The 22,618-nt window shown below is 31.3% G+C and overlaps 1 protein-coding gene and 1 pseudogene across 2 annotated transcripts; both read right to left on the bottom strand.

Moving 5' to 3' along the window:
* On the bottom strand, positions 1-5,464 carry LOC146952365 (uncharacterized; annotated as a pseudogene). The gene is made up of 8 exons (XR_015005982.1): positions 5,106-5,464; positions 1,381-1,937; positions 1,089-1,300; positions 874-1,006; positions 682-788; positions 529-598; positions 318-405; positions 1-217 (listed from the first exon to the last, which is right to left on the bottom strand). The product of XR_015005982.1 is annotated as an uncharacterized LOC146952365 (transcript).
* A 10,273-nt stretch (positions 5,465-15,737) lies between these two features.
* Positions 15,738-17,181, bottom strand: LOC146952366 (uncharacterized). The gene has a single exon (XM_085736536.1). It carries the CDS (start codon positions 17,041-17,043, stop codon positions 15,988-15,990), a length of 1,056 nt encoding a protein of 351 aa, XP_085592662.1. The 5' UTR covers positions 17,044-17,181; the 3' UTR covers positions 15,738-15,987.
* Between the last annotated feature and the right edge of the window lie 5,437 nt (positions 17,182-22,618).

Raw genomic sequence — 22,618 nt, forward strand, 5'->3', positions numbered from 1 at the left:
AAAAAAAAATCAAAAACAGGACTAACACTAAGCTAAAACCCCAACTGCTAAAAAAAACCAGTATCACACTAAAGCTTACTCCCCACCTAATCCAAAAACCAGTCTCTCACTAAGATGACTCCGCATTTGCTTCAATAAGTTCCAGAATCAAATTTGAACAGCGTTCTTGAACATTTTTAACTTCATCCTTTTGACAGGGAGTTGAATCCGCAAATAACTGAATAAATTAATGATGACATAATATTAGTTTATCATATAAACATGTAAAAATAAAATTAATTAATTTATAATAGTTGTTAAAGATATCTTATACGTACATGAATCCACAAAACCATCGGATACAATGTTCAACATATGTAGCATGACAAAATATCCGCTCTCATAACAAACTAATTGCCTTGGACTCTGAAATCGAATATGATCAAATGCGACCGTTTAGTCGGTAAATACTATTCAAAATAGAAGATATTTAATACAGAAACAACACAGAGATGATAGATGAAGCAGTAGCATGTGTAAACAACTTACAATGGGATAAAACCATACTACTTTATTATGCTTTCTCACCCATTGTAGCTTATTATAATCTTCCAAAGCTCTACAATAATTAATACTTAATCGTTAAACTTATATCATTAAACATATCACAGTTCATGTACAATAAATAAATTGAATACTTACAAATCAACAATGGCTGATATTTTTTTATCTGCCGGCTTCTTTCCTAACGAACATAGAAAGGTCACCTCACGCTTCTTGGGATTAATATGAGCAATTGCCAATGAAGACTACAAGCATTAAACAATTAAATTATTTGCAAAATTCAAATCTCTATATTACAAGTGATTGGATATAAAGAGAGAGAAAAATTACTTGTTAAAGTAAGGAGCTAGGTACAAATCCTTTTTATTATGGTCCATCGTGTTTTGAATGTAGGTTTGACACTAACTTGGTCATTCCGTACATGCCACTTTTGCCCAATTCAACACAACGACGTTGTAGATACCTAAGATGGTGAAACAAAATTTCATTATAAATAAAATTAAGTAATTGAATGACCATTAAATTTACAAATAAAATATACTTACGTTAGCCACACTTGCAAAATAGTCAAGTGTAATTCCTTTTTACCCAAACACAAGTCCATGATATCGCCCCTTTGTAGCTCAATATCAATCCCACTATGACCAGCCTTAAACTTCAAAGCTTGTTCCATGTACATTGCCTTCACTATCAATTTTTGACAAATAAGTTCCGACTCTTTTGGTGGAACATCAACTTTCATAGGTATATCACCATCCTAAACCATTATGATAAAACCTTACACAAGTCTAAACACTATCAAGTGTAAATAGTGATAGACATAAATATAATAAATACCTTATTAGAAATAACTTGCAAAAGTGTTGACGGCCTCAGCAATTGTTGTCACCTCATTAGTGGACACAGGTACTTGAGTCGTTGCATCTATCACCTTGGTAACAGCCACTCTAACCATATCATTAGTTAGCACCTGATTGTGTATAGTGGGCCCTACGTTGTACACATAAGCGTGTGCCACCACATTACTGCTTCCATCAATATACAATTCACACTCTTCTGGGATATTCTCTTCATCATCTGGCGTCTGAGGAACAATAGAGCAACTACCCTTTGTGCTAACATGTTGAGTGGTATTAGAAGAATAAATTGGGAAATTTTGATTTTGTTGAGTTAAGAGACTGCAACACGTCTTGTGTAATCTTCTTAGTCAAGGCTGCTAGTTGGGCATCACTGGTAACAGATGGGGTAGAATGAGATTTTGATCCAAAGTATTCTCGAATACCCACGCCTCGACCAGCAGCACGAACACGACCAGGGTGTTCAGGTTGCCCAAGGGATTTCACCAAGATGTCCTCACGTCCATTTCGCACAAATTCGTCTGACACTAGAGAATCCTACAACATCAAATTTATCATCCAATTTAATATGCATAATTGTCCTGCAACCTATGTTCAGTCAATTTTTTCTCAAAGCAAGGTGACCCATACCATGCAAACACAGTTTGGCATTCTATTATTTGATGTTTTCTCAATCAGAAGGCATTCTATTATTCGATATTTTCTCAATCAGAAAATTCAATTCAAAGCTATATGGATTAGTGAACCGTTTTAATACACAAAAGACTGAAATGAAACTATGCATAATAATGACAATGGCAAAATACAATTACGTATATATCTATAATAACCAATTCATAACACGAAAATTGCAGCTCACATGTTTCAGGGTCGAATACAAATCCACATGTTCCCCTGTATATTGGCTGATCAGAAAAGTAGATGATAAGAAAATTGCATATAAGCAAATACTAGTGCTCATACACAGGTTGCACTGAACCTGCCATCTCCAACTAGTTTATTATTTAAATGTAAAGTATATCTCTCCCTAGCCCCAACCTTTCATTATAGAGCTTTTATACAACAAATTTTAATGAAAGCAACATAGTCACAGTTTATTTAATATAACATTGTCTCACTACAACAAGGATTTAACAAAGCTTATATAAGTAGTAGTTAAAACAAGAGACGAACATATTAAGCCAAGAAAAAAATTTGTGAGCTCAAAGCATTGAACCTGACAGTATAGCAGACATAAAGCAATTTCTAGTTGCGACAACAAAGATAGTAGACAAGGTTACTAATTAGATGCTCAGAACAATATCAGTACAGAAAACTATATTTATTGTTAACACCTAAAAGCCAAAGCTAAGTTAAAGACAAAATCATCATTAATATTCCAGCCTTAGCTTAGCCCAAAACGCCAAAAGTAGACACTGAAACTAAATTGCAAAGGCAAAACCAGAACAGGCAGGGGTGGAGCCAGGTTTTATACATTGGGGGACCAAGTCGTAATAGGTATACTTTAGCAAAGAAACACTAAATCTTCCAATGCATTATATATATAAGAAATTTAAGTTACATCCAAAGTTAATTAGGTCTTTACCATAAAAGATAGAATTGAGGGCTCCAACTTACATAATGGACTTTTTTTTTAGAAGTAGAAAGATTTTTTTACTATAAAAGACAAAGGCCCAACATAAAAAAGACACAAATGTTAATAATGAGGGGACCATATTCATAACCATGTGTAAATAGTAATATATAATAGTAGTATGGTAATAGTAAAAAAAAAATTTGAAAAATTGGGGGGGACCACAGCCACCCATGGTCCCTCCGCCCCTGAGAACAGGCAGCTATGCCAAAGAAATGTGAGCCACTAGGTATACAAGAGTATCTATATCTTAAGGAGTTGAGTATTTTTAATGAGTTTGAATGTGAAGTAGTAATGATGGAAGCGTAATATATAGAACTTTTTTGAGGTATAAAAAATGAAATTGAAATTAAGATTAACATGGTTAAAATAAGTTAACTTCCCAAGCAAGATTTATCATGCATGGCAGTTGCGTGTCCCATTGCAATAACAATACATGTTTGAATGTTTCATAGAAATGGAATGGTTTGGGGCAGGTGGGAGAGAACAGGAAGAAAGCATTATAGCAGTTGCTTTTGTTAGAAAGAAGAAAGTATTATAGCCATTGCTTTTGTTAGAAATGTATTCAAGAGACACATCATTATACTAATGAAATAAATATTTCTCTTTTAACCATTAGATTCATGAAAATAAATAATTGTCCCGTGTATGCTTTATGTAGTCAATTATACCTTTTATTTTTTTTGACAGTAGTCAATTATACCTCAATAAACATACTATTAATGAAATAGTCATTATGATCTATTTAAGAAACATACTACTAATGAAATACATGGTTTTCTTTAAACTAATTGATTTTTAAAGTCCATTATAAATCTGAGTGTAGTTTGATCCCATACATGTAGTTTGTCTACAATTTCATGAGATCTTATAATGTTTTAGTCTATGTGGTGCTACTTTGCATTATTACTAAATAATTGTATCTATTTCTCAATAGAACTCTTATATCAAATGCAGGTCAACATAACAGAAAATTCATATAATGTCAAATAATATATAACAGAAAAATCATTTGTTCTCTTTAAAAAAATTACCGCAAATCATTACAAGGCAGAAATATAACAAGTGATATTAAGAAACTCGAATCTCCAAAAAGATCATGAGCTCAATTTTCTACAACCATCTATACCAAACAATAAAATTACATCATGAGACCACAAAACGAAACTTAGTCGAAGAGCAAATTATCAGCCGCAACTATCGCATACACTTAGTCTACAAATACAAAACAAAAGAACTAGCAAGTATTAAGAAATATTCTGCTATACGGTTAAAAAATGTAAAAGAAAAGGAAAGATATATAAAACAATATTGTCATCATTGTTATTGGTCACAAATCTTTATATACTTGTGTATTCTGTGTTGGCATATCAATACTTTGTTAGTTAACTACTCGTTCAACTCATGGTATAGTCTGAGAAGTACTTTATTCTTTGCGGATTACCAAATTACTAATTAGCGAATACTAAATGAATACCAATTATAATAATACCCATGAGGACTCCTTTGTACTCATTTGGAAACTTATAATTCTTAAACAGAGCTCTCTCATGTTGCTGGTGTAACTAATGGTTCCCTTTAGACTGAATTTCTTGTTTGTATAACAAACTCCATAGAGAATTGCTTGTTTGCTTGTTATACTTGTTGGGTCCTGGTATATGTGATTGTTATAGTGACGGGTGTTATGAGTTATGACTAATTTGTGAGGCCTTTAGAGGCTTCAGGGTGTTTTTCTCCACTAGTTAATATTAAGAAAGATTCTGCTACACGGTAAAAGCATAATATACAGAGTGATTCTTCTTCTCCAGTCAAAATCCAAAATTGAAAATCAAAATTAATAATATGAACCTAATCAATTTCATGAGCTAACACTAAATATTTTTCAAATCAAACACATACAGTCATGGTTATTGCCCAGAAAGTTTTCACTGTTCTTAATCCCAAATTTTCGTAGAAATCAAAACCATCAAGCTCTAGAATTATCAATTTCATCAAAACAATTCAAAGACATGACAATTTCAGTTAACCCTAATTCCCAAATCATAGAAGAAATTATGAAAGAATAAAAATACCTTTGGGGGTAGAGTGAATGACGAAGAGGGTGAGTGACGGAGGTTCCGGCAGCGATGGCTTTCTTCCATTCCATCAGCGATGGCTTTAATCCGGCGTGCGCGACGGAGGTTCCAGAGAGAGTGAATGAGCGAGTGGCGAGGAAGGTTCATCGAGTGAGTGACGGAGGTTCCGGCGTGCCTGACGAAGTGAGTGAGCTTTTGTATGATTGTGAGTGACGAAGGTTAGATTGAATGAGAGAGCTTGTGAAGAAGGTTCGATTGTGAGTGAGCTTGTGTGGGATTGTAGGATTGTGCGTGATGGAGGTTCAATTGAAATTGAGAAAGTGAGAAAGGAAGCTTTGTCTGGTTCGATTGAAATTGAGAAAGAGAGAGAAAGTGAAAACCTTGTGTGATATATAACTATAAATTTAATTAATAAATTTAATTTATTTAATTAATAATTTAATAATTAATAAATAAAAGAGGGAAATTGATTCACAAAGAAAATAATGGAAAGTTTTTATCTTGACAAAAAAATAAGGGAAATTTTTTTAGGTTGGGTGGTCAGCAGACTAACTTAAGTAAATTAATTATAAATAATTTTGTTTCATTATTCTATCAACCTTAAGTCGGGTAAACTTATAACTGACTTAAGAAAGTTTAAAATAATTACAAGATTGCCACCGCGTCACTTCTTAAGACGGGTGGCAGAGCGAACCGACTTAAGCACGAATCTATAAAGTATTTTTTGTACTAGTGAAACTTAAGTGAGACACTACCACCGTTCTTCTTTAATGTATCGAAATTCAGTGGTCTCCTATTCATAATTGAGTAAATAGGCAATTACCTCCCTGAAATTGTAAGTTTCATCAATTATCCCATGACGTTACAAAACTTCAATTACTCCCCTGAAATTGCACAACGTTAATCAATTTACCCCCTCCGTCAAATCCTTCTGTTAGTCAACATCACGTTTTGCAAATACCTCCCCTGAAGTTTTGCACTTATGTGCAAAATGCCTCCCGAACTTGAAAATTTATATATTTTTTTTCTTATACTTGACTCAAGATATTAAAGGCAAACAATTAACAGTTGGCTTTAATGAAAATCTTTTAGAATCTCCGCTTGATACTTGGTTCTTCATCTATGTTATATGGACTACTTGATTGTTCCTTTAGATTATGTTAGAAACTGAATAGTTGTTTCTTCTGTAGCTATGCTTTTCTATTTCATTCCTATGCTTCAATATTGTCATGATCTACTTAATAGGCTCAACTTCAGTCCCTTCACATTTACTTACCTACTACTTCTTTCTTGTTGCAAAGGCATTTATACTATTAAAACCACATCCAAGCACAAGATGTGCAAGAATGAAACAAGAAGATAAGCATACATAAATTGTTTAGCTATCCATAAACAACAACAATGAGACACAAGAAAACTCCCAAAATCCAACTATATGTGAAATGAGTTTCTAATTTTGCCGACAAGCTAATGCATCTCCAATTCCAATTCAAAGCTAAAGCAAGATTTAGGAGACTATTGCTTAATCTAAGAGGTGTATTTATTTACTATTCATTTAATTCTTTCATATCCTCTGTGATTTCAAAATAGTGGTTGATGCCACATGGTAATGAATTATATTGCTGAATGATAATAGTGTATATTGTCACTTGATATAATTTTCGTAATCGGATAAGTATTGCAGACTAAAACCATTAGAAACAATGTCATCTAATCTATTTATAAAACAAAGCATATCAATTTAAATATGTAGCTAAGCTGAAAAATATTATAATTATACATCTTTTACAAGGATATCAATCACTATGTTAATTGTTTGCCTTTAATATCTTTTGAGTCAAGTATAAGGAAAAAAAATATAAATTTTCAAGCTCGGGAGCATTTTGCACATAAGTGCAAAACTTCGGGGGGGGGGGGGGGGGGGGGGGGGTATTTGCAAAACGTGATGTTGACTAACAGAAGGATTTGACGGAGGGGGTAAATTGATTAACGTTGTGCAATTTCAGGGGGGTAATTGAAGTTTTGTTAACGTTGGGGGGTAATTGACGAAAGAGAAATGATATTTTGACAACCATTTTGTGACAACCTATGTGACAACTTTATCTCTCATACTCACATTATTTTTTTACTTTCTCTCTCTATTGATTTGGTTTCCGTGTCACTATCTACTTTCCTTTGTAAATTAGTGGTTGTCACAAAAGTTGTCACTCAAATGGTTGTTCATATAACACACCTCTTGACGAAACTTACAATTTCAGGGGGGAAATTTCCTATTTACTCATTCATAATTGTTTGGACAAAAATGACTTATGAAAATCACATTCAATACTTATGGAAAAGGCTGACATATACCTTCAAGACATTGTTTAGATAATAAAAAATGTTAACTTTTATTTAAAAAGTTGTGTAATTGTTACTTTTATACGAATTTAACTTGTGTTTCCAAGATAATATTCATTTATATAAATTTCTTATACAACACTCTTAGAACACTTGTTAGTTAGACGAATTATTATATTTATAACATAATATTATTTCTTTTGTAAGTGTTTTAAACTCTAAAATATTTGTTGCCTTAGTTTGGGCACCATCCATCACCCTAAATTCTTTAAGAAAAAAAGTAAGTGCAAACTAATTAGTATTTAAAGATTACACATCCATTATAAAATAATCCACACAATCATTCAATCAGATCTTATTATCTTACTATATACAAAAATGTTTGTTAAGATATTCCTAAAGTAATATAATGGTGAACTCTTCTATTTTTAGTAAATTTTAATAAAATATTGTTTTATTCTAAATGATAAAGGTACACCTTCAAACCATTTTTTTAGAGGTTTATATTAGACACATCAAAAAAATGAAGTGATAGAATAATGAATAGATGCATAATATTTTTTTAAACTATCAACGTATAGTTTTAAACTCAATTAATACTATCTGTTCTATTATAACTGAGTCTTTTGCTCATTTCACACATATTAAGAAAAAGTGTATAAGTGAAAACGAGAGAAAAATTGTTTTGAGTGTCTTTGTGCATTCTTCTTTATCATAAATGTAAAGTAGAATACATTGAATTGTGAGTGGTGATAGTAGTATTAATTAGAGTTATATATAATTGAAAAAAAGTAATTAATATTGTATTGGAAAGTAAAATGGATCAATTTTTTTGGGACAATATTTTTTTGCAAATGACTCAATTATTATGGGACGGAGGGAGTAATAAATTGAGTCCATGCTTTTTTTAATGGCAAATGGAGTCCATGTTAATGAGTAGTTTGTTCAATTGCTGGTAATTATTTCTTGGTGCATCGGATCATAATGTAATTTTTTTTTTCCTGAATCAAAGGGGCCTAAGCCCCAAGAAAGTAAAATCTTATGGGAAATACAGTTCAATATACATCACTCAAACAGGTATTTTGAGAGTGGTCGCATTCAAAGAGTCAGATAAAAGTTGTATGAGTCCTTGGGCATAATATGTTCCTGTTACTAACTTAGCTAGGACAATTAGATTAGACTAATATGGAGTCACATAAATGGAGCGGTTGGACATAATATATGAGTCCTTGGACATGATATGTCAGTCCTGAGCATTCACCCTATACATATTTCCTTACCTATACATTTTTATGTTGTATGGGAGACTATGAGCAGGCTTGATTGAGTTATGGTTTTTGAAGGCTGGTGGGATAGTTGGGAGGTGGCAAGTTTGTGGGCTTTGGATAAAGATATTTCTGATCATTGTCCTTTGGTGTTGAGATACTCGAGTCAGTTTTGGAGTCCCAAACCGTTTAGGTTTAATAATTTTTTGGCTGAATCATTCGGGGTTCTCTGAAATTGTTGCTCGTAGTTGGAGATCTGGAGTTGGTAGGGTGGATGGTTGTTAGATTGAGGGAAAAATTCAAGAGACTCAAATATGAGTTTTATAGTTGATGGAGCAAATTAAGATCTTAGATTTAAAGGATGAAGAGGGAGTTGGATGAAGGATGGAGATGCATTTGGTTTGGTTGATTTTATTTATAAATTGAAATAATTTCCATCCATTATACTCGTATATGTATATGTGCACCCACTTATTTAATATAAAAGATGAAAATTAAGATTTAAAAAATTCACATATGACTAACCTAGGCAAAACTGGGTGTCTACACTAGTAGTATCTAGATACTATTATATGTTTATTTATGACTAATAAAATACAATTTGCATGCCTTCTATTATCGGGCAATGCATCAATAGCTTCACATTTTCTGTTGTAGCGTTCCACTTCAATAGGTTCAACCTATTAATCTGAGAAACAAGAGAGTACAAAAACTTCAGGAATTTGTGTGTTTGCCATCACGTTTTCAACTTAAATTGCGCTTCCCCATGCAGTTCCACCGTGAAAATAGTGAAGCTCCAAATTGGAGAGTTTGGCAAAACGTGGTTTTGGTGGGTATCCACCGTGATGGCAAACAGACTGGTCTAGTTTGAAAGGACTAAAACTAAAAATGACCAAAACAACTAAAAACTTTGCAATATAGAAGAATAAAGATGAAGGAAAAAAGAGAGAGATCATAATAGAGTCTTTGCATTATCTTCGAGATGTGCACTTTACAAAGTTCAACAGTTAATAGAGATCAAAACTAACTATAACCTATAACGCTTCCAACCATCAATGGTTACGCAACGCTCGTCAGTTACAGACAACCTTCTAACGACTACATTCAACAATCACATATTTGAGTTAATTTAATGTTGTTTTAGAACCTTAGAGTGTGTTTTTCCCGATATCTTATATGTGACAATCACATAATATATCAACTATAAATCTATTTGTGACAATCACATAATAAATCTTCACATTTTTTATTAAAATATGTGACAAATCACATTTTAATATATCCTTTATTTTTGTCAAGCATCCCCGTGGCTAGAACTCACACATTTAAATGCGGAGAAGTTGGATGTGTGAGGTTCAAACTCCGACCCCAGCATATTATATACAATATCTCTACCAACTGAACTAAACTCACGGGGATCACATTTTAATAAATCTATTTGTGACAATCACATAATAAATGTACACTTTATTAAAATTTATATAATATATTTGGGTCCACCGTTGAATCTTTTAGAGATGAGATCTATATTAGATGCATTCAAGTACAAAATGCAGATTTTAGAAAATATTAGTGATGAACATATACAAAGAATATGAAAAAAGATACGTAAATATTATCTCTTTTTTTTCCTTAGCAAAAATATTTGTGACAATCATTATTTGGTTTATTATTTATTGATAAATAGTCTAGTGCCTGGAATTCATTTTTTAAGATGAATAAGTAAGTTGTTTATATGGCTTGGGACCTGTGAGTGCTCCTCCTCGAGGTCTCAGTTTCGATTCTCTTCAATATCAATTTAGGTGAGTTAATTTAACTTCTTAAAAAAAAAAAGTAAGTTGTTTAGAGTTTGAAACATAATCCTACATATAACAATTCATTATTTCTATCAACTGAGTTATGTTCAGAGAGACATTATTAGGCTTATTATGCAAAAACAATAGACCAGAATGATTTTCTTCAAAACAAAAATAGACCCGAATGATTTCTTCTTTCAAAAAGAAAAAAGAAAACAATAAACCCGAATGATTCCTTTCAAAAAATAGACCCGAATTATTATGATTTATCCTCCCTTTCTGCTTCCTTAATTAACATTGTAATGATTAAATTAACCAAATTGTGAGATAAACATGTGTTCTTTAGTGGATTTTGAAGATATTATCACAACTTACTCCCTTTATGCTTCAATCTTCAACTAATTACCAAACACAATCGTGGGATTCATCAGCAAAACTGTATGCATGAGGTTTGGTTTTCCCCACCCTACTTAAGAGGCACGGTGAAACCTGAAATTGGGGACCAAATTAAAAAGCATCTACCACTTCTAGTAGGATGGACTGATGGTCCAAGTAAGGGACACTCACATGTACTCCCTCCGTTTCTTTTTATAAGCAAATTTTACTTTTTAGATTCATTCAATTAATGATGTATGTGGTCCATATTATGAACTACATACATCATTAATTGAATGAATCTAAAAAGTAAAATTTGCTTATAAAAAGAAACGGAGGGAGTACTAGTTTGGGAGACAAATTAATTGTTAAGCATCAAAGCATGTCGCACACCTACTTGATTTCCATTAACTCCATCATACTACTTACTTATTGGGTCTCTGTTAACAAAAAGTGTCCCGAAACACTCTTTAATGATTCTAAATTAAAAAATTATTTATTAAAAAGTTAAATGTTTTACTTTTTAATATATTGAATAGATAGGTTTTTATAAAAGCTTGTTGGTTTATTAGTTTGTCAATCTATTTAAACATGAATCATATTACTTATTTAAATACATATTTATATGAAATATCCTTTTAAAAATGCTAACAAACCATATCATGCTTTCAAAAAATCTGACTCAAGAGAAATGCTTACATAGTCACAAACACAAATAAAAAGCGGTTAGACACACACACATGATGAATCAAAAAAATTAAAAGAAGAGATAGTTGAATGATTTGACTAAATTCTTTCTCTTCTATTTTGCTCCATTTATGTGAGTGTGTCCAAACATATTTCATTTATATTTGTGTTCAATGCTCCATTTATGTGAGTGTGTCCAAACATATTTCATTTATATTTGTGTTCAAGTAAGACTCGGACCTTAAAAATAAAATACCATTATTTTGCTCCATTTATGTGAGTGTGCGCAAACATATTTCATTTATATTTGTGTTCAAGTAAGACTAACTCCCAAACTCGGACCTTAAAAATAAAATATCATGTATTAGACTCGAGCCTTAATTTTGTTGACAGACTTGTATCTTTCAAAATCTAACTAGGTCCAAGCTATTCTACTCCTACCATACTACAAACATAGCTGCAAATATATATGTGGGATGAGAGACAAGTATGAGAGTCAATAGAAAGATTTAGGACTCTAGTCTTGTGATTCCCTTGGTGGTGCTTTCATTGTTGCTATATTTCAACTTACTTATGGGTATTATTCTCCTTTACCCTTTTGTTTTTTTAATGTATAGTTTTGATTTGTTTGCATGCAGGTGATATAATTAATATTCAAGTTTTTTTTGTTAATTTAATGTTTTTCTTTTTGCAACTTAATTCATTTTAAGGAAGGTTTTTTTTTTTTTTTTACGTTGGTGTTTAAAATAATGTAACCTTACCTTACCTCGGTCAAAATTATTAAAACAATTAATATTGAATGAAATTAATGGAAACCAAGTGGTCATTGTGCATACAAAGAAAGTAATTGTAGTTAGCTAAAAAATCCATATTTTTTTTTATAAAAATATCTGTAATTTATTATAAGTCGTTTTGACATTTTCACAGATATTAAAAAACGTAATTAATTTTGTATTGAAAAGAGAAGTTACGAGTGATTTTACATAATTATCTCTTATTGATGACATGTGAAAAGAGATAAAAGAAATAGAAAGAAGAAAGAGTAATACATGATAAATGGTATGATATTAAAAATATTATTAATGTTGCATTGATAATGCAAAGTGACTTACTATAAAACCAAAATATTTTTTTCCAAAATAACTTATAATAAGGTACGGAGGTAATCAACTTCAATTATAAATGAATCTGAGTTCAATCTGAGTTCAAATTCTAGCTGAAATATGAAATCATCATGGATTGTATTGTACTTACCGGCCGACCTTCAAAATTTAGGTCTTTTTCTCCTAGAAACCATATGTTAAAAACAACAATAAATATGGAAAATGTCAATGAGTGTCCATGGGACACTATTAAAGATCTTAAATGATACTCCTCCGTCTCAAATTATATGACGTTTTGGTCATTTAATGTTGTATGGAAAAGAGAAATTATAAGTAATTTTACAAAATTATCCTTCATTAATGGTAGAGGAAATACTATAAATTAAAGAAATAAAAGAAGTGAGAGTAATAAATAGTTGAGTATATAGAAGGAAAAATAACATTTAATGTTTTGTTGGTATTGTAGAACTACTTAAAAGAAGTGAGAGTAATAAATAGTTGAATACAAAATTTAATATAAAAAGCAAAGAAGAAAGTTAACAAGAGAAAAAATATGTCATTCTATAAAATAAAATAAAAAATTCATTGAGTTTCTTTGAGTATTGGTCTAGGTGACATAGGTTAATTGGTGTTTTTCTTATGTTGCGGTTTGGTTCGGTTGATAAAATAAAACCATGTGGTTGAGTAAAAAAAATGATCTGAATACATCCAAACCAAGTGCGGGTTTTTGCGATTTCGATTTAGGTTGGCTCGATTTGCGGTTTTTCTATTTAATTGGTTCGGTTTTGAACACTCCTAATTTGCGGCTCACTTTTTTTTAGTTAAATAGACTTAAAAAAAACTTAGTCTTATGTGTTTCACACAAAAATAAATATAAATCTAGTTTAACCCGACGTAAGTTAAGTTGTAGGCCTCTATAATTCGGTCTCACGTATCCTCTCCTAATCCTTATAGACATAGATTTAAATGGGAAACATGTGTTGAATGAACAATCATTTGGGTGTTGGTGTCTCATTCCATGAAACATAGATACCTATTATTCCTCAAAGAAATTGTTAATTTGAAATTTCATGAGGCTAAGAAGGAGGAGGTCGCCATTTTTGTGAAATGAAATGAATAATACTAATAGTAACTAAACAAGAACGCCATTGGCTTATGCAATTGCAAAGTGTCGTGGAATATGAAGTTATAAATTAGTGAAAAATGTGCAATAAACTTCAATTGCATTTTGCATCAACCAAAAACAAAAATTGCTATATTTTATGCGAGGGTTAATTATTTAAATTGATGATGTAATATACGTAAAGTTTGGAAAATAATCTTGTAAAATAATACGGATTTTAATCATGTAATTTGATATTTCTTTTTCTCTTTTAGAGCTCGTTTATTTTCATTTAGACATAAAGTCCAGAAAAGTAGCCTATTGATTTCAATTTTTTTCATGATTTTTCACAGGCATGTTTAAGACGTTAAACAATGACTTTCGACATAAAATTAGAAAAAATTTACAAGGTACAAATTTATTATGAATTTTTAAAGCACCAAAAACTCAAAATTTAAAACAACCGAAACCTCAACTTAGAAATCAAACTTTGAGCTAGTTTATTTGTACAGACATCTAAAAGCAATATATAGAAAGGATGTGCAAAGTTTCAAACCATTCTGAAGAAGCCTCAATTTATTTTTATTTTTGACATATATGTGCCAAATTGCAATTTTGTTTCGAGTAAAGCATATACTCACATGTCAAATTTCGTTCTCTAATTTTGCTATCTTTTTATAACATCATAAGAACTTCTACCATGAAATTTTGGACTTTTCAAACGAGAGACTAATTAATTATGATTTTTCCGTTTTTACATGATTTTGAATTTACGTCATAATGTTCTATCATAAACCATATTTTGGTTCATCTTTTTAATCTGTCTTTCCAAATAGTTTCTTTTTATAGTTTTTCTAGGTCTCCTTCTGTCTCTGGTGGTCGGCCTATCTCCATATGATCTACCCTTCTTATTACAAAATCAACATATCTTCTCTCTACATTTTCCACACTCTCTCTCTCTCTCTCTCTCTCTCTCTCTCTCTCTCTCTCTCTCTCTCTCTCTCTCTCTCTCTCTCTCTCTCTCTCTCTCTCTCTCTCTCTCTCTCTCTCTCTCTCTCTCTCTCTCTCTCTCTCTCTCTCTCTCTCTCTCTCTCTCTCTCTCTCTCTCTCTCTCTCTCTCTCTCTGTTTCACAACACATTCAACGCAATATACTCATCCCCGCTACACTTTATATCTTTATTTCACATGGCTGCAATGCACCCGTGTTGTTCGAGTCCTGGTTTATTGAACTTGAAAAGTTTCATCATCTGATTTACCATTTATTAATCATCAAATTTTTTTCCAAATAAGCATGATAAGTAATTAGTTCAATTTCCCATCTCCGTCATTCCCAAATTGAAATAAATGCATACTTTTTTTCAAATGAGAAACACACATACTTAGAGACTCAAGAAGTAAATGGAGAGTGAACAAAATAAAAATAATCTATATGTAACAATTGGCTTAAATTCACATCACCATTCAACCCTTAGTATTAGTAAACACCAAATGGATCCATATGACCCCAAATAGAAGAAAATAATGCATATAGATTTTTTTTATTTAACATGGATTGTATGCTGTACTAATTTCTCAAAAAAAAAAAAAAAGAGTAGAAATCAAATTCAATACTTTAAAATCTAAAACATTGAAACATTGAAAACCAACCACTTGTGTTGGACCCCTTAATTTTCAACCCTTTTAGTCATTATTTCTCTTCAATATGTAACATTTATTTCTTGTGCCCCTATCAAATATATTTATCTTTGTCTAAATTCTTTTTCTCTCTCCAAAATTAGTAAATCGTATTTACACTCTTGTATTTTTCTACTAAAGAGGCAAATTGTTGCGTGCAAGACAGGATCCAAATACTTGTTTTCGTTTTTTAAGGATGTTTGGTTAGATTGAATTTCCTAGTATTAAAAAGAAATAAAATAACATAAATCTACTTAAAAAATAACTTAATCTAATTAACAAAAAATAAGGGTGTAATTAAAAGATAAGATTTACTTAAAGTTTTTTGGCTATGTTACAAGAAAATTTAAACAAAGGTGCACATATTGTCTTGTACCTTTTATTTTGACAGGTACAAAAGTACAACAAAAAAGAACTTCTTTAAACAAAATTTCATTTTCAAAAGTTATGAAATTTTTGTTGAACTTACCATGGTAAGTTGAGATATATGAAGTGATCCTCTGACCACTGTTCTAAACAGATTTTTTATTGTCCATTCAACCAAGTTGAAAATTCCATGATTCAAAGACATGACATGCATCATCCTCTTGTGTTGTATATGCATCATGTTCCATTTTCTTCAAGAAATTTAACCACAAAGTTGATGTAACCAAATTCATAGTATCATTCCATTCCATTTGATATTGTTCTCCTAATGATCTCATTTCTTCCATAAGTTTATCATCCACGGCTGAATGACATTCTCCTTCATCGACCTTAGTTGTAACCCTTGATTCAATGGTATCAACCTCTAAGGTCACACCTTCTTCATGTGATACTTTATTAATTGAAGGAACTTCATGATCATTTGGTAGAGAAAGTGAAGGAAATGATGATGTTTGACATGAGTAAGAACAAAATGAAGAGTTGTCATTGTTGTTGTTATTAAGTAAAAGGGCATCATCTAAATTGTTGAAATCATGTAAACTAAGGTTCAATCCTAAAGTTTGATTTGGGAGGGTAAAATTTAAATTTTCAGCCAAAAGGGTTGGAGAAAATGATGAAGAAATAGGCCATGTGTGAAAGTGTGGAAGTGAAAGTGAAGGATGAGAAAAAGAAGAATAGGAAAAATCATTTGAAAATTTGTCATTGCATGATGGATAAATCTTAGGATTTATCCTAGAATTGAACCTTAAATCCTTCTCAATGTCAAAACTTAAAACATGTGAAAGTTGGTTAGAAGACACTATTAATAATGATTCTTCTTCAAGTTGTTGTTGATGCTTTTGTTGTTGCTCTTCCTCACTAGCTTGTTTCATAGCTGCTCTATGAAACTTCAAGGCAGTTACAATTTCTCTTCTAGCCTCAGCCATATTTAGAAGTCTTTCTTGATAAGGTCTACTAGTATGAAGCCTTCTTCTAACTTGTTTTTTGTGATGTTTTTGTTGAACTTTGACATGTTTTCTTAAACTTTGTTGTCTTGGAGAATCACTACCATCAAAAACACAATCTTTGGTATTGTTCATGGTTTCTTTTGGTTTTGTGGTTGTTATTTGTTTCACCAAACTTCGAATGTACGCACTAGAGAGATCATGGTCTTGTTCTAATTCCATCACAATCCTTCTTTGGTTTCTTGATATATTTATATGTGGTTATGTATGTAACAAATTTGGTATATATAGAGTCACAAGGTTTTTTTTCCCTTCTTTTCTCTTACACTAAAATTTTGAGGCACAAAGTTCAAAAGTATAGAAGATTTAAAGGTAAGTGTTGGTCTTAATAGATGAACTTCATTGTTATAATAAATATAGTATAGTAAGCAGATAGTTGGGCCCAACGTAAGATTTTGATTTATGGGTCTTGTTGACCGGTACCTTCAGGACATTATTAGTTCACGAATATATAAATATAAATTTTGTCTTGAAAATATAAGATGTTATTTTTTATGAAGTAATGATTACATCATTTTTTTATGAAAACTTAACTTGTTTTGGATGCTTAACCAATGTCTCTAGAACACTCTTTAACATTCTCCTTTATTTATTGTAATGTTTTTATTTTTGGAGTTTTCTCTATTTTGGTAAACTTTGTTCATTACTAATATTATTTTTATTATTATACTATTTAAATGGATTCTTTTGAGTGATCAGTGGTCTCTCTCTATCTCAGTTATAGACCATGCCATGTCTTCAAGGCTTTTAAGTATAAAAATACAAATCTTGCCTCTCTTTGCTGTATACTCCACCAATTAGATTATTTCTTCTCTTCTACTAAAATAAATTAGAAGAAAACAAGCTGCATTTATTTCCATTATTGCAACAATATTTTTGTTTGCTTGTGAAACAAGGGGTTGCAAAATTTACATACTATACAAAGTGTACTGTATCGTTATTGAGCTGACATTGTTGAGAAATATGATAGTATAAATAATTGCAACCAATGAGATTGGAATGGTGACAAGAGGAAATTATCATTTATGAATTTGATTGCAGCCTTTGACACCCCTTGCCTCATCAAAATTGTAAGGTCACTTTCTTTACAAGTTTGCATGGCGCATGATGGACCACTATTTTTATGTTTTAATATGCAACCAACACCATTAACTTTCCTTAAAATATCTTGTTTTTTCATGTGACAACTACATTACACATCAATAAAATATGGGTAGAGTTACCATGATGAGTTGATACAAATTAAAATCATTTATTTATCTTTTAATATTTATGTTATAGATATGACATAAATAGTTAAAAACAAATGAATGATTTTGATTGATGTCATTTTTTAACATTTTTTGTCACATTAGTTAGTTGTAATTAACTGTGGCCAACATATGGTTATGGGATGAAGAGTTGCTACCAATCAAAGGTAATCTCATTTCATAAGAAAACAATGATTTACGAGACACATACACAGGTGAAGTGTGTGATAGATAAATAATTAGACTAGGTGCACCGTTTCAGTCCTTCTATTTGGTATTTTGTTTATTTTCATGGTATGGTTCACTGTACCAATAAATTTATTAAAAAGCTTTTAACAATTATTTTTATGATAAAAGTGATTGGACTCAAATGGTAATGAATAAAAGTGATTGGAGAAACTTTTGACTACGCTTTATTCATCTCTCAATTGAACTCGAGATTATAAGAGTCGTGTTCTTTTAAAAACAAGAGGATTTAAACACTTGGAATTTTTCTATAGTTCATGGACTAAACTAAAGAGAGTTATAGTTTACAGTTTATTATAATTTTAATTAGAGGTTGTCATCTTGACATTCAAATTCTAAAATTTATTTTATGTTTCATATTTTGACCTCTAACAAAATCAAATCTAAAATACAAAGTCTAAATATAAATTGTTTGATTTTCAATTCATCTGACAACCAAATGTTTTGAGTTTTGACTTTAGCAATAGAGAGAAAAAAAATTCCGCATCAAATTCATTTTCCATTGTGACAGTACATTAATAGTTTTATTACATTTGTTGTGTAAAAAAATTAAATAGACTCAACTAAATTAAATAGACACGTTCTTTAACATGTGTCCTTAGAACATATGTTAACATTTTTCTAACAAGTTCTCTTAAAAAAAAAAAAAACATTTTCCTAACAAGTGTCATAATGTACACCTTATTGTCCAAAAAAAAAAAAAATACACCTTACTCCTATAGTGATATTGATACTCCATTTGTTGTACTTGTTCAATCTTCAACTAATTACCAAGCACAATCGTGGAATTCATCAACATAACCTCATGCATGAGGCTTGGTTTTCCCCACCAAATTTAAGATGCATGGTGTAGTTTAATTAGAATTGGACCAAAAACAAAAGCATCTACCACTTCTAGTAGGATGGTCCTAGCTAGTAAGGGACACTCACAAGTACTACTTCAGGAGACAAATTAATTGTTAAGGATTAAAGCATGTCGCACATACATATTTGACTCTATTAACTCCATTCTATATTAACTGTTCAAACTCTCAAAATAAATTTTGACTGAGGCAAGGTAAGGTTGCCTTATTTCAAAAACCAATGTGTTGTTTACTCATTGACTTGTTTTCAAATATTGTGAGCAGCCATGCATGAACCATACTGGTAACTTGCATTGCTTTGATCACAAGACAAGTGGTGATCTCTTCCCATGGTCCCATTTGCAAAAGGCTACATAAAATGAGTTTTCATTTTCTTTGTAAATGTTATTAAAAATGATGAGTTTAATCCATCCTAGTTGTGAAAAGAAATAAAAAAAAATCTTATGAATTATCAAGTTTTAATTTTAAAAGAAGAAGATTAAAAATGTTGATTGGTTCGATTCATATTAAACACTTTTCTTATTTAAGCAACGCACATACTCCCTCCGGTCACTATTATAAGCAAATTTTGACTTTTTAGATTCATTCAATAAATGATGTATGTGGTCTACATTGTAGACCACATACATCATTTATTGAATGAATCTAAAAAGTAGAAATTTGCTTATAATAGTGACCGGAGGGAGTAAGTGGTAAAGAAACTTTTTTTTACGTTATAAGTGGTAAAAAAAATAAAAAACTTACTTTTCTTAAACAAGGTATAGCATTCAAATTTCGCAAATAGAAAGGAAAAAAAATGGCGTGAGAGCATTGTCTCCTTAAATGAGTACATCCTACTTGACTCAAATTAGGTGGGAGTTTTTGGTGGTGGATTTGACTTTAAAATGGCCATGGTTTTGAAAAAATAATTTCCTTAAATAAACACACTTTTGACTTAGTTTTTTTTTTTTTTTACACAAAACAAACGATATTCATTCATTCAAATTGATAGAGTACATCGATGCAATACAAATTTCACTAAAAACAAAAAGAATGAATCTGTGAACAAACTCACAACATCCATTTTAATAGTATAAAACGGCAAAGTACATACGCCTACAAAAAAGACTATATTAAAATCTCCGGAATAGTCATGCCTCCGGATCTGCAACGTTGATGACGCCAAAGTCATTGGTTGGATCTGCACTGGATCGAAGCTGATCAGACAATCTGAACTTAAAAAACACCTGAACAAGAGGGAAAAGACAAACAACGCCGCATAAAGACGACAAACAAAACAACGTCGCACTAAGACGACGAAATCACGAAAGAAAAACCTAATTCGATGTGAAAATCACTTATTTGAATAAAAGGGAAGGAGAAAAACGATGTAGATGGGTGATTTGGGGTCAAAAATTGACCCTAAACCACCCCTTTTTGGTGGATGAGAAAGAAGAAATTGGGATTTTAGATGACGGCCTTAGTTTCTCTTACTATATTACCCAAATCGTAACATTACATAAAATATAAAAAAAAAAAAAAAAAAAACTTCAATATACACTTGCAAGGGGATGGATAATTACATTGCTCAGTAACATTATAATGAATACGGATATTATAAAATACACCGTTGGATTGAAGAATTACATCATAAATATCATTTGTATGAAATTTTATCAAAATCTAAAATCATTTGATATGTTGTTGATACCCATCAAGATTGATGTCATACGCACTTTTATTGAACATCGTTAATATTAATGAGTCTCACTAACATATCAAATTGCTTTTTGAAGGATATCAAATTGCTTTTAAATCTAGTAAATTTTGTTTTTTGCCCTTTTCCAAAAAAAATTGCTATGAATAGTAGTCATTGTGTGTATTTTGAAGAACTTTTTATCTTCTAGAAGTTACGTGTTTATCAAAAATACACATAAAAACTAAGGACACAATATTTGACATCAAAGTTTTAATGTCAAAATAACACTTCTCTGTTAGAATTTAGAAATTCAAAGAGTTGGATTCGTGAAATTAAGCTAAAAGATATAATAGACGATTTTTAATCTTAGGAAATTGCTATTTCTCTAGAAAAATAGCATCAAGAATTTTTCAAGATACGGTTGGCATATTTTAATTGCATGATTTATTTGCTCACTTCCTATTTTTCAGCCACACCTCCTTCAATTGTGGCAAATAGTGCATTGTGATTGGCTGCTCTTTATTCTTGAAGAATTCTTGATGTTATTTTTCTAGAGATATAACATTGCTCTTAATCTTAATATGTAAGGACAAAAAAAATGGGTTACTGGAAAAATGTAGTTTGTGCATAGAAACTAAGTTGGCATAGGTAATTGTTTAATGGGAGAAAAGGAGTTAGATTTTTATTTATTTTTTGCTTAACCTCACTAATATATAGTGCAGTTATAGTTGATGGTTAATTGGATTGCTGGTATTGGAAGGAAAATGAAACAAAATCTTACTCGTTTACACATTTTTGGTCAATTTTGGACTTCATGCAAAGTAGAAAGCATATTTGGGAACTTATCTAGATATACATCCATTAGTCAATATAGTTGAATAGAAATAAGATTTGATATAACTCTTTTGAAATAAATGCTGAGGATGTATGAGGTGGATTTGGTTAAGTTAGAAGTTGATTATGGATAAAATTAGTTGAAAATGTAACAGTGATATTATTTGGAAAATGCAATGATATTAGTATGGTATTTAATCACTATTTATGTAATTGTGTACAAGCAAACTCGTCGATTTCTCGTTGTGATATAGGAGGTTTTGAGGAAGTCTGAAAATAAAGGACTCATCTTGAGTTAGGCTTACTAAGATATTTTCAGCCGTTATCTGCCCTACACGTGACTTCTCGGTCCTCTCAATGCTCTAAGACCCCTGCATAATATGGACCGAGCTGTCACGCGATGTTCTGAACTTGGCTCACGTACTGCTTAAATGGCTGAATAATCCAATGCTTGGGACACACACAATTACAGGTAGAAAATGTCGGCATCAAGCTGCCTATTCACCCCAATTAAATGAGCTGTTAGGCAAGATCTGCCTTATATATCCCTAGAGTAAATTTATTTATTGAGCGACAGGCTGACAGCCCTTCCACTCGACACTGTCATATCGCTAAGGCCAAATTTTGTCCCTGCTCGACAGATGAGTCTTGCAATCAGCTCCCTTATGCTCTATTTAAGGAATTGACTATACTTCTCAAGTTGGATTTGTAGAATTCTTCAAAAAGCTCTTCAGTGCAGATTTTCTAAACTATAACTAAGGCTAGTAAATACGTTTAGTAAATGTATAAAAATCAAAGACAATAAGTAATGAATGTAAATAAATGCAATACAGCCCAAAAGTAAATGGTGAAAAATAAAAGCAAGA

Source organism: Medicago sativa, chromosome 1, assembly GCF_051527215.1.
Source record: "Medicago sativa cultivar Bolivia chromosome 1, Bolivia_mono, whole genome shotgun sequence".
Lineage (NCBI taxonomy): Eukaryota > Viridiplantae > Streptophyta > Magnoliopsida > Fabales > Fabaceae > Medicago > Medicago sativa.